The sequence below is a fragment of the Dreissena polymorpha genome, chromosome 15 (genome assembly GCF_020536995.1).
Source record: "Dreissena polymorpha isolate Duluth1 chromosome 15, UMN_Dpol_1.0, whole genome shotgun sequence".
Classification (NCBI taxonomy): Eukaryota; Metazoa; Mollusca; class Bivalvia; order Myida; family Dreissenidae; genus Dreissena; species Dreissena polymorpha.
The window spans coordinates 31,395,786-31,408,654 of record NC_068369.1 but is presented as its reverse complement, the minus strand read 5'-3'; the positions used below and the strand labels follow the sequence as shown (position 1 = coordinate 31,408,654).

Genomic DNA, 12,869 nt, shown 5'->3' with positions numbered 1-12,869 from the left:
AAAATGTTGTATGTTCCAATTCTACAAATTCACAGTACGCATGTGTAGAATTGCACTTTGTTATTGAAGTAAATTTACCGTTAGCTAAACTTCAACAGGTTTAAATGTTAAAATACACACATGTAACTTCATACACTTCAGATCTGAAAATGAAGATATCGCATATATAAAGTCTACATCTTAATATACCTAATATTGTAATTCATAATAATGAATAAAAGATAGAAGATCTATCTGAAAGTAGTCGATGAAAAACTACATTAGCATCTTGAATATTTTTAAAGTTGTACGATCCGTATTAGTAATCTGCTACAAGTCAGCATATAACAAGTTTACATTATACCATTGTACAGAACACAAGTCGACAAATCACAATTCAACATTTTACAACGCATTGTCTTACTACGATGCAACCGGTGTTTGTAGTAGCCTCCCTTCTATTATTGTTGACGATTCTAGATTAAGGTAAGGATTTATTAAAATATAACATTATCATCATTGTTATATTCATGGATGCAGATGGGTGTTACACGCATTGGATTACTCAATAAGTGGTTATCAACCACCTGCGTGCTGTAAACAATTTACTTTGTAACACAATTTAATTACACAATGCATCTGCAATTTACTTTTTTTTCATTACCGTTTTAGGTTTAAACATCTGATTTGACATGTGAGTCTGCCCCCATTATCTATTGAACACAGACCAGACTCTGCATGGTTACGTTTAACTCATTTGTGGTGGATTTACATTCCCATTTAATGGGATATTAATGCCCAATATATTTTCAGCATCTAACCTAGTTCAAATGTGTTCTCTCTTACCAAAGACGTACACTATAGACTTGGCTTTCCTCTTGCATGAGAGTACAAGGAATCACAGGACGGCGATTTTGTGTTGAACATTACTTCAAAGAGGATTCATGTATTGATCCCCTTTTCAATGTTTATTTTAAGAAATCAGACGATTTGGCATCTGTGTGATATTTTGTTATAATTATACTGATGTGTTATGGTTAGATTATAGTAAATTATTTGATGTAGATTGTGAAACAAGTTCATTCCTGGAATCCATCACCACGGGGGTCTTATTTCATTTTTGAGAAGAAGCCAGTGCTTTCCTGCACAGGGGTGAGCGTTAACCTCAGGTAGCCACTGGTACCGTTTGTTTTCGTCTTTGGTAGAATGCGGCAAGGGATTGAACCCACAACCTCATGCATTCGAGGCAAACGCTCTACCACTGAGCTGTCGATGCAGTTTTAAACTGTGGTTGCTTTGTTATAACAATTGTTATCAATATGACAGATGATAGACATGTATATTACCTCAGAATTACCTTATTATTGTTTCAGATCGAAGCTATCCCATACGAATCAATGCTCCAGAATGGATCCTGGATGTGTAGAAACTTTTAGAAATAGACTGATTAGGGTTTTCGGTTTGCTGGAATCCTGTACATATCAATCTGTGCATGATATAAGACATGAACTTGAATGCATAGCCTCTGCAGCTGCACGTTTACTATCAAATAGTACTGCAGCCAGTGTTGAATATGATGTATTGACAAGATTTGTGTTTTTTTTGTACAATCATTAGATTATCTTGAAAATACAGCAATTAGTGAGGGAGAAGCTGATAACAGGCTATGCACAGTGCAGACCACATGTGGACACGGGCTTGTGGGAAGGCCTGCATATGTTATTTCATATGAACAGTTAAACTTTTTAGCAGAACAGGGTTTCACAGCAGTCCAGATTGGGAAGACAACTGGGACCAGCACTGTTTAGTTAAGCATGGAACTTCATGTACATTTCCTGAAAAATTTTACTTCAAGTACAACTAATTTACCTGCGCCTGCTATACAATAGACATGTTTTACTCAGTGTTTCATAAAAAAAAATATAATGTAAGAAGACTTAATTCATAATTTAATAAATACTTGAGGCTCGCTCTGTAAAAGGGGTTTTAAAGCATGTAAATAGTGTTGTCCCAGATTAGGCTGTGAAGTCCAAACAGGCTTATCAGGTGCGATACGTTCTGCCTTAACTCACTCTTCGCTCATATAAAAATACGATAACAGCGGAAAGTGTCTCCCTGATTAGTTTGGACTGAACAGCCAATCTGGTTATACAATTTACACAGATGCATTAAGCCCTATTTTCCCAGAGCAAGGCTCAACTTATTAGAGTATAGACGTCTACATGCTATTTAACTTTTGATTCATGATACAGTTACATGTAATAATTTATTATTTGTCCATTTTAAATGATGCATTTTTTAGTGTACTGGGTTGAACGAAACTTTTATTTTAATAATATGTTCACTCAACATTCTTGCAGTTATGTTTTGCTGTGTTATAAAATTACATAATTTATTATTACATAATAATAAATAACATTTTAACAACTGGACTCTCTTTTCTTTATGTAATTTATTTATATATTGTTAACCAGAACAACAACAAAATCCATAACATAATGAACGCAAAATATAATACTCTATATTTATAGATTAAAACTGTGATAAAATTCAAAATCAAGGTTCCCAATTTTCAAATTTGTTTCATATCAAATTAATTCCAAGTTCCAGCAATTGTTTCTCTATGAATAAACAACAAACACTTGTGTCATCTATATGTAGGACTATTACAATTAATGGTTGTTAATAGACTGATAAACAATGGAAAACGTTACATAATCTACAGATTATAGAGCATAGTGATTTGATTTCATTGTTCATGAAATAAGAACCAATATCAGCATTATGATGTGCGGCTCGCACTCAACATTGACTTCGGCAAATAATACCTAAAACAGTCAACAATTCCTGTTCATGTTATTTACTCTTGATATAAAATCTAGAAAATGCATAGCACAATGTTTATGCAATTATTTGCAGGACATTGTTTTCACCAATTATTCTAGTTCTGAGTGGACTATGATCAAATACTTTGTATCCTTTATTGTAATGACAAAACGATTGAATCGCTATATTTCATCACAAGTTTCCAATAAAACAATACCTTACACACTTCTAACTAAAATTTTTGTTCAAGGCATCTCATGTCACTTGAACTCGAAGTTCACGAGTATTTTTACACTGATATTTCACCGCTTTGTTTATAAGCAGTTCGCGTATTAAAATTTAATACATTGTATAAAATTAGTATGTATTAACACAAGTATTACGTAATGACGACAGTACCATAAGATAACACATTTGGTCACTCCTCCACACTCAGTGACTGACACAAATAAATTCAAGCATTATTTCAAATAATAAGGTCATCTACTGACAGTACAAAACCAATAGCCAGGGTTAAATATATCCCATAAAACCATCTTCAAATTCATCAAATATATACCAATGCATAGTCAGCTATCATTTATTTCAGCTGTGACAAGTTTTTATTTCATAATGATGTTATGTCAGTTTAATCAACATACACTATGTACCAATTTTTATTAGTTAATCTAAAATTGTTTTCGGCTTGCTTGCCCTTGATCCTTGACCTCTTGGATACTAGCAGCTCCACAGTTGCGGACGGTGGATGATGTGTGATTGTAAAGGACATTGACTTTAGAAAAGCTGGATCAACAAGGACCTTCGATCGGAGGGAATTTTACTTGTTGATCTCCATGTACTCATTTCAAATCCTGGACATGCAAGCATGGGATGCATGTGTATCCGTTCTTTTCATTGATCAGACCCACTGTCCAACTCATGGCTGTCTTGTAATAACTCTGAAATAACATATTAGCATATTTTAAAGTTTTAAATGTGCATTACAACTAATAATAATAAAAACTCTGTATCAAGTTATGTTGCTGCTACGCAGTTTTTTTAAACTACCAGTACTATTCTGGTATTCTTGATTACCGGTATTTATTAATTAAGTGATCAAAATTAAGTCAGTAACTGACAATAACTGTACTACTTGAGATTGGCGTTGAAATAAGTTCACGACCAATCACTTTTCGTTATGTGAATACTCCAGGAAAAAATGCTATCGGAGATCCTCTTATTTTCATAAAAAATATTAAATATGTAACCATGGGAACACATATAATCTTCTTTAAATACATAAATTTATTTTGTGATCAACTAAAATCTTATAAGACAGGGTAGAATGCATACCGGTACTCTAAGTCCGATGTATTCTCTCTAGTTCCTGACAGGTGGCCAGGTGTGTAACAAACAAGACAGACTAGAATCTGGTGGGGCCGATGACCGTGAATAGGTGTAGAGCTTGCTTTTCTAACATTCTGAACAGTCAAACTTGCAACTGTTGGGATTGCACGCCTTGAGCGAAAAAACAAAGATTGTCTTCATTGACCAACATAATATCAAATCAAACATATATATTACGTACATTAAAAAAACAACAACATTGGTTTTAAATTGAGGTAACCGTCATATACTATACTGAACAATAATATTTCATATCCTGATAATTAAGTATCCTGGCTACGAAGATTTGATAGCTATTACCAACCTGAAGTCTGCAAAACGCTGTAAAAGCAAAAATGAAAAGTCAATCATTATTTTGAGCTTATTTCATAACATTATGTCTAACGCTTCGTGCTCAAAAACAAGATAGGTGCAGTACATAAACAAATTAATCCAATTAAATGAGCATTTTGTCACTAAACATGTATTTATATTACACATATTACGTGTCTTTAGCATAAACGTATCGATAAAGACATATTGACAGCTTAATTTTCGCTGAATGCACGACATATGAACAAATGCCAACAAAAAAAAAAAAGCGTTCACACATCTTAAAGTTTGCCACCATATTTGATCCAGAGGATGGCCGTGTATGTCTAGTACATCCAATGAGAACAGATTAGTCGAACCAAAGTGAATTCGATCTCAGTTTAGTCAGACCATGGAAACTATGGTTTGCGATCGAAGTCGCCCTTGAAATGCTAAACTTTGATTTTGAACAATTAAGATATTACCAAATTACAAATGTTTGATAATTAAAATATTTATTCGGCGCTTAACATCGTACACTCTAACCATCACTTACCTTCTTTTTCTTCTACCTTAATTTAAGTTTTTCTTTCGGTCGAGTTACCGCCAAACCACTGTGTCCACACCGATCTACAGGATGCCGCCAAACAACATGTATCAGTGTATGTTAACCTCTAACATTTAATCCGGGACTAAAATTTCGTGTCACAATGTTTCCCGGCATGTAAGAGTAGCATTGGTTCCTGGCTATGACGAACAATAATTTTGACGCGCCAGTGCGGTAAAACCGCCAATATTATTCACCAAATGTGGCTGGTGCAGATGTAAACGTGTAACATCGCAATGTGTAAAGATACGCCTTGACATGTTTACATGCTAACAGTGGAAATTGGCAGTTCGTAAAAGTTACTTCTTCATTTTCAGATCTGAAGTTTAAGAAGTTACATGTTTGTATTTAAATATTTAATCTTGTTGAAGTTACAAGTCTACACATGTGTACTGTGGACATCGATCAAACGAAAATGAAAATATCTCCATATTCATAATTGATTTATTTGCATATCAATTTTGTAGAATCGGAACGTACAACATTTTACAATTGTACAAAAAAGATATTAAAATGTTGTATTTAAGCATTTTAAAAGTTCTCTGTTAAACAAATGAGCTAAATATTCAACAAGGACAACATTTGTGGTGATGAATATTATTGGCGGTCATTCCCTTCCATAAAAGCAAGACTCATGTACAGACTGGCATCATTTTCTATTTTTATCTTTGTAAAAGGTTTCCACATACAATGCAAAAATAAAAGTATGTGACTGAATAACATCCCATCAAAAATAAATCCGGTGAAAATCCACGAAAATGACATTAACCTTAATAAAACACATATTATATTTTGCTTCTATTACATTGAACGATTAATAAAAAAAATAACAGAAATTGGTAGTGGTCTAACTAAAATGTCGCAGAACAATCAAAGGATACTTATAGAGAATAATAGGTTAGTGTTGATTATAGATCAGGTTTATCATGCGAGGCTTAGAAAACAAAAAGCACGAGCCTTGGCGAGTGCTTTTTCGATTTCGTGCCGAGCATGATAAACCTGATCTATAATCAACACTAACCTATTATTCTATTTATCCCACTTTTTATTCAGTAAACTATTTTTATTTAAACAAAATAAGTTTTCATGAGTGTTTGTCGTACTTTTATAATGACTGTAGTGTAACCAAGGTCAGTGTATTACTCCGCGTTCCAAAAATAACCGCTGATCAAATAATCATTTTTTTAAATCAGAATATCGTTCTGTAACAAAGTGTCGAGCGTTATTTATTACACTTTTAATCATATTGAATTGCAAATCTTTAAGTTTTATGATATCAATATGGCATTAAGTTGTTATATACAAGGAACTACATTTGTTTACAACGTAGCCTAACACCACACACAATTCACTTTCGATATCAAACTATCGAGTCGATCACGAGGTGCACAATATTTCCTTCTTTGTTATAATATGTGGTTATTTCGTGACAAAATAACAAAGATTACTTGGATTTAAGCTAATTATATACATTAACATTTTGAATGTTGAAAGTGGCACCAAAGAAATGTGAGGCAAAGTTGTTCGAACTAGAGAAAGACGTTTGCAAGTGAAGTGACTGGGTGGGACATCAAGATCAACTTGTTCGACGGTAGACATCGGTTGCATAGGCTGCATTTCGGCCATAGTTTCAGTGCGTGAAGGTGAACAAGAGGAATCTGTTGGATTGTTACATTTACTGGACTGAGCAAGAATGAACACTTTTGCTGCTGTTCAACAGATATGTTGGAATAATTGGTTATGGACTGGACATTTTTGTGCCCTGTTATGGCCATGGTTTCAGTGGGTGGAATGTTTGCATTTCGAAGTTTTTGGACCAGGAATTTGCGAACTGAGTGGTTCGTTATTCTCATGTGCTTGAGAAAGCCGGCGTCTTTTGCCATGGCCTTCAGCATCTGACCTAACTTGTTGACACCCAATTGTTGACGCAAGAATCACCGGGATGCAGTGTCATTTGTTCGTATTGCCAGGTAGAAAAGATGCTTTAAAGAAAAATCAGATGGACGCATATCCGAGTACATCTTGTAAATGAACACAGGATTTCTTGGTCCAGACGATTGTTTTCTACGGTCAAAGGGGAGCAACTCGAACTGACTTCTTCAAAGGGGAGCAACAACAACAGAACCTATTTGCATAGTGTTCAATTTACCTAATACTAGGTTTTAATGACAATAAATGACAAAAAACTCGTTTTTTTGCTACTTTCCTTTGTTTTAAGGTCATTAAGATTGACAAACATTTGAGATTGTTTTTATTATTGATGCACTTGGCAAATACAGGTGACGAGGTGCGTGGGAAAAAGTAGTCCCGGTTCGGCAGTTGATGACGTCATTTCGTGCCATTGATTATAGCCTTGCCGTTGATTATAGATGAAATTTAATCAACGGGTCTTTAATCAACCGATTTCGCTGTAAAAGTGGGATAAAAGAAGTTATTAAAAAAGGAAATAACAAATTAGCGTTTGGTCATGTGTTTGTTTTAATTGTGTGTGCTGAAGTTTGTGTGTTGTCGTTGTTGTTTGTTTGGATTTTTAGTTGGCGTAGCTTGTTTGTTTTTGTTTTTCGGGGGGGGGGGGTTGTTTGTTTTTGTCTCGTTTTATTTGAGGGGCGTGGTATAGAGTTTATGTTGTTGTTTTTGCTCATTAATTAATGCGACAAAAATCATCACGAAGCAATCTAATGTTTTCGGATCCACGTCTATTTCTTTGTTTTGGCCTCTTTACACATAACTTGTTTGAATAGACCGGCAACCGAACATATCTCTTATAATTAATTACTCATTAACGACCGTAATTCTTAATTCTGTAATTTTGAGTTTCGGTAATCAAACCGACTCCATTCCAAAGCAAACTTAAACATCAAGCAGTCTACTTTCTTATGTCAGTACCTTTCTACTTCATTACTTAGAAGAATAACACCAGTTTTGCCGACTAGTACGCTTAATATGCGGTCAGACTTACGAACAGGCTTCGGTAATTATGGCGTAACGAATACCCACGACGGCGTATTTCGTATTGTGTAGCACGTTGTGATACTTATGTAATTGAAATTTTTCGGTAAAAAAATAAATATGAATTTTAACAATTGATAATAAAATACGTATGCGAAACCTCATGTTATAAGGAACGATGCATACAAGTTTCATTCTTGTACACTTATACCGGTGTGAAAAGTTTTTTCGGACACAGGGACAAACGCCAAATGTTGTTCAAGTATACCCCCGACCTCTGCAGTTCAATGCTGGAGGGATAAATACAGTTTAAAACAACATACGGAAACAAACAGAATAGAAAAAAATGTACCATGCTCTGGGAAAAGGGGACTTAATGAATGTGCGTAAAGTGTCGTCCCAGATTAGCATGAGCGGTCCACACAGGCTAATCAGGGACGACACTTTTAGCTTTTATAGAATTTGTTTAAAGGACGTCTCTTCTAAACAAAAATCTAGTCTTAAGTAGAAATGTCCGACGATACATGTTGCTATAAAGCATTTCCTCGCAGTCATGAGTTCTAATTTAATGTATTGGTTGAAAAAAAATATACACAAATCAACATACAACTTCAAGATTATATCAGTAGTTAAACGTTATTTCCAAGAATCGAGTACATACGCAACGTTATGTTACCTACCATGCGTAAGTAAACATATGGACCGTGCTGAGTGAAAAGGGGGTTTAATGCATGTGCATAAAGATATTTCTACGAGCCTTGCTCTAGAAAATCGTGTCATAATGCATGTGCGTCCCATATTAGCCTATAAAATTCACACAGGCTAATCACGACCGACACTCTTTGCTCTTGGAAAACGGGGTTTAATGTATATACGTAAAGTGTCGTCCTAGATAAGTCATTGCAAGGGCTTATCAGGGACACCACTTTCTACAGAATCTGGATTTTCGCCATGAAGATAATTCATGTCAACGAACAAAACAATACAGGAGGAAAGTGTCGTCCCTGATTAACCTGTGCGGACTGCAAGGGCTAATCTGGGACGACACTTTACGCACATACATTAAGCCCCTTTATGCTAAATATATTTTTCACGTTGTTGAAATATTTTTTATTAAACCAATCTTAAATAGTATTTAAATATTATTGTTGAAAGTTCATAAACAATCCGTTAATGACACGCAATGTGTCCATGATAATTAGATACTTCGTATCATATCAGATACTAATTGCTGGTCAAAATATCATTGCAGTTCACCTTCAAAATATATTTCCAGTTTGCCTAAGTTACCTCGATGGCGTTGAAATAACGATTCCCACTCGTGATACATCGGCTATCTCCGGACTCCTCCGTAAGATAGGCAGATTTAAGCAATAAATGTCTGCTGATCCAGAGTGAACGATTCCGGGACTGACCAACTGCGAACTGACGTTAATACCTACCGGGTTAGAATGCAATGCATTTTAAGAGAGGTCACGGTTCGCCTGCTGAAACGATTTATTCCGTTAATTAATTTACGGAGGATTCCGGAGATAGTCGATGTTTCACGATTGTGTAAGTGAGGTCACGCTTCACCTGCTTGATCTACGTATTGTTTGAAATTTAATGATATAACATGTGTAAAGGCATATTAAAAAAAAAACATATATTGAAATGACAATACTTGGTTTAAAAAACTATCCTGATAGGTATCAACAATCCATATATTCTTTAAAATATACTAGTGCTCATAAGGCATTATGGTAGCCATATGAGAACACAGCTTTTGAAGTTTAAAAGCTAACGTACTGACAATGTTCAAAATAAAAATGAGCGAAACACAAACTGTATTGATTTCTAGAATTGAGTGAAAAGCTGGTGTATCCCTTTAGCCGTGTTATTGTAATTCAAATAGTAAAACCGTAAGCGCGCAGTTTACATCGTTGCAAAACGCATTGCTTATTCCCGTGCATTTAAATTCACACAGGATATAAATTGTGTTTCCGCTATACTACGCAAAATAGATAGTCAATTGAATGACCTGTTTATATTATTGCGATAAAGTGTTGTAGATTCCACGCTTTCTATTTCGCGCAGTTGTGTTATTTTCCATTAATACGACAAATCCATTTCTTCATTTGAGCCAATTTGCCGGAAATTTTCGGCAATTACAAATGACAGCTGAGGTTAAAGTCTGGGGGAGACAGCTAAGCCGAAAAAAACTGAATGAAAACACCCACGCGCGCACTTTCGCACGCGGATATCTTTGTACAGATTCATCCCTGTATACTTTACTCTTCATGTTAACATACAAACGGTTATTTGCAAATATATGTGCGACCCCCTATCCACACCCGTGCAGTGGACATTGCAATGCCTTAAGTGCCGCAACCCTCGAGTTTTTTCCGCCCCCTCTTGATGACCGATCGTGATACATCAACTATCTGCGGAATCCTCCAACACCTATTTAATCTACAATGCCAAGGCTAAAGGGATACAAGTTATACAACAGCTTCACACTCAATTCTAGAAATCAAAACAGATTGTGTGTTTCCCTAATATTTTTTGCACATTGTCAGCACCCGAGCTTGTATTATTCAAAAGATATGTTCTAATACATATTTGTATGACTACCATATTGCATTATGTGCACTAATCTATTTTATAGCATACATGCATTGTTTATAAAAATCCGGATATTTGTTTAAACTTTTTTTTTCAAACATTGGCATCTAAACATGTTAAAGCATTAAGTTTCAAACATTACGTAGATCAAGCAGGTGGATCTTGACATAACTTAAAATGCACGCTATTCCATAATCCCGCAAGTTATCAAGGTAAGTTCGAGGTCTGTCTCTCCTGGAATCGTTACTTCAACGCTATCGAGATAACTTAGGCGAACTGAAATTATATTTTGTATGCGAACTGGAATTATACTTTGACCAGACATTACTTTTAAATAAGATATTATTATGGTGTATATAATTATCATGCACACATTACATGTCAATTATAGATTCTGTATGTACGTTTTACAATGTTGTTATAAATTCTTTTTTAGATTGGTTTAATAAAAAGATATTTCACCAACGTGAACAATATATTAAGCATGATCGCGATTATATCCGACACTATCAATAATCGGAACGAATTATAATGTCCGTCAAACCATTTAACAGGTCTGTTCGAATAACGCGCGCATAAATATTATAAACATGCATGGATTATTCGCGTTTGGCGGTTAAACTTGTTAGAAATCTCATTTGTATTCTTCGTTTGTATTTATGCATATATTTTATAAAAAATAAAAACAATGCGAAATTAGCCACGAAATCTTTCGCAACACCCCGTTATTGACGGTCGTCTAATGCAAGTAAAGACTGCACCGAATAATGCACTGGTGATTTTTTGTGTATCTCATTGATACAACTATCGTTAAAATCTCATCGATAATTTTTGAAAATGCGTGTAATACGAACATAGCGTTCGTGTGGTGAAACATGTATTTAACTCGTTTGTTTTGCTTTGATTATTAATAAAGACTATTCCTTATACTAAATATGTGTTAGTATATAATATTTGTGACATTTTAAGGTTAGGATAATCTGTAAACAAGTCCCTTGATTACGATATAGATACACTGTAGATCACGTTTTATTTTAAATTAAACACAATGGTTGTATTGTCTTAGCTTCAGTAAATAAAACATATCTAATTAATCAATATAAAATTATTTTCCAACAATAATAAAATGGGACTTACCTAAAACTCCAATAGTAAAAACAAGTAAACATCCTGTATACATGACTTTATGTTTCAATCCCATGGCGGCAAACCAAAACGTTGAAACCCCAAGCATATTGTAGTCAATATCTCTTCTTCTAACACAAGTATTTTTTGCTCGTGAATGTTTGTCAAGTACGCCCGATATATTACATAGATTAGTGGAGTATTTTCTTACAATTGAAAGTTTATCTTCCGTTTATAAAGTGATTAAACACGCACATCCGAAACGTTCAGTATTTTCGCCGGAGAGAAGATGGGATAAATATGTCTGCTTTTTCACAGTATCATTGTTCATAAACAAAGTCAACCTTCAGTAATTCTGATTTAAAACCTCACCTTTTATTCCGTTAAGTCAGAACTCAATGAGCATTGCTTATTTTCTGTCATCAAAGCTATAAATATGACGCTGTAATTGTTACGCTACCAAAAACAAAAAAATACTAAATGTTATTACTGAATGGGTGTTTAGAAGAGACTTCCTTATATAGAAAAGTACTATACAATCGGAAAGTGTCGCCCCTGATTAGCCTGTGTGGACTGCACAGACTAATCTGGGACTACACTTTACGCAAATGCCTTAAACCCAGACTTCCAATAAATAGGCTTAATCATAATAGCTCTCTTAAGACAATTTAAGAACATTTTGGCCATGTTTTAATCTTGCAGCAACAGTTCCTAACATAATAACCTACTTTATTTTGGCAAGATTGGAGTACTCCGCTTTAGGACGCGTCTTTGACCTTTACGCTTCCGTTGACGTCAGTAGAAAACACAAAACACATCAAGAAACAAGTGATGCCTCCAGTGTAACAACAAGAGGTTCAAACGACACAATTGTTTCTACAGAGAGTGACCGTATGAAAAGGTTAGGACTAACGAATGGTTTTGACCACAGCAATATATGATTTCATGTTAAGTGTTGAGATTATCTGTTGGTCTGTATCGTATAAGGCAAGAAACAATTGGCAATAATGGCATTACCGCGATTGCTAAACCATAAAAAAATGTTAACCCGAACCTAGGTTTATCCGAAGCCATGTTGTTCGTGTTTATTAAGGTATTCATT

The 12,869-nt window shown here is 34.8% G+C and overlaps 2 protein-coding genes across 11 annotated transcripts in view; both read right to left on the bottom strand.

Moving 5' to 3' along the window:
* Nucleotides 1–11,938, bottom strand: part of LOC127861226 (uncharacterized) — a 51,668-nt gene extending 39,730 nt beyond the window's left edge. For all 3 annotated transcript variants that reach the window (XM_052399641.1, XM_052399640.1, XM_052399642.1), the window contains exon 1: nt 11,780–11,938. In XM_052399641.1, the coding sequence (XP_052255601.1) occupies nt 11,780–11,876 (97 nt within the window). In that variant the 5' untranslated portion in view covers nt 11,877–11,938. The remainder of the gene's footprint in view (nt 1–11,779) is intronic.
* Nucleotides 1–12,869, bottom strand: part of LOC127861221 (uncharacterized) — a 361,489-nt gene that overhangs the window by 144,212 nt on the left and 204,408 nt on the right. The gene's annotated exons all lie outside the window — the stretch shown is intronic.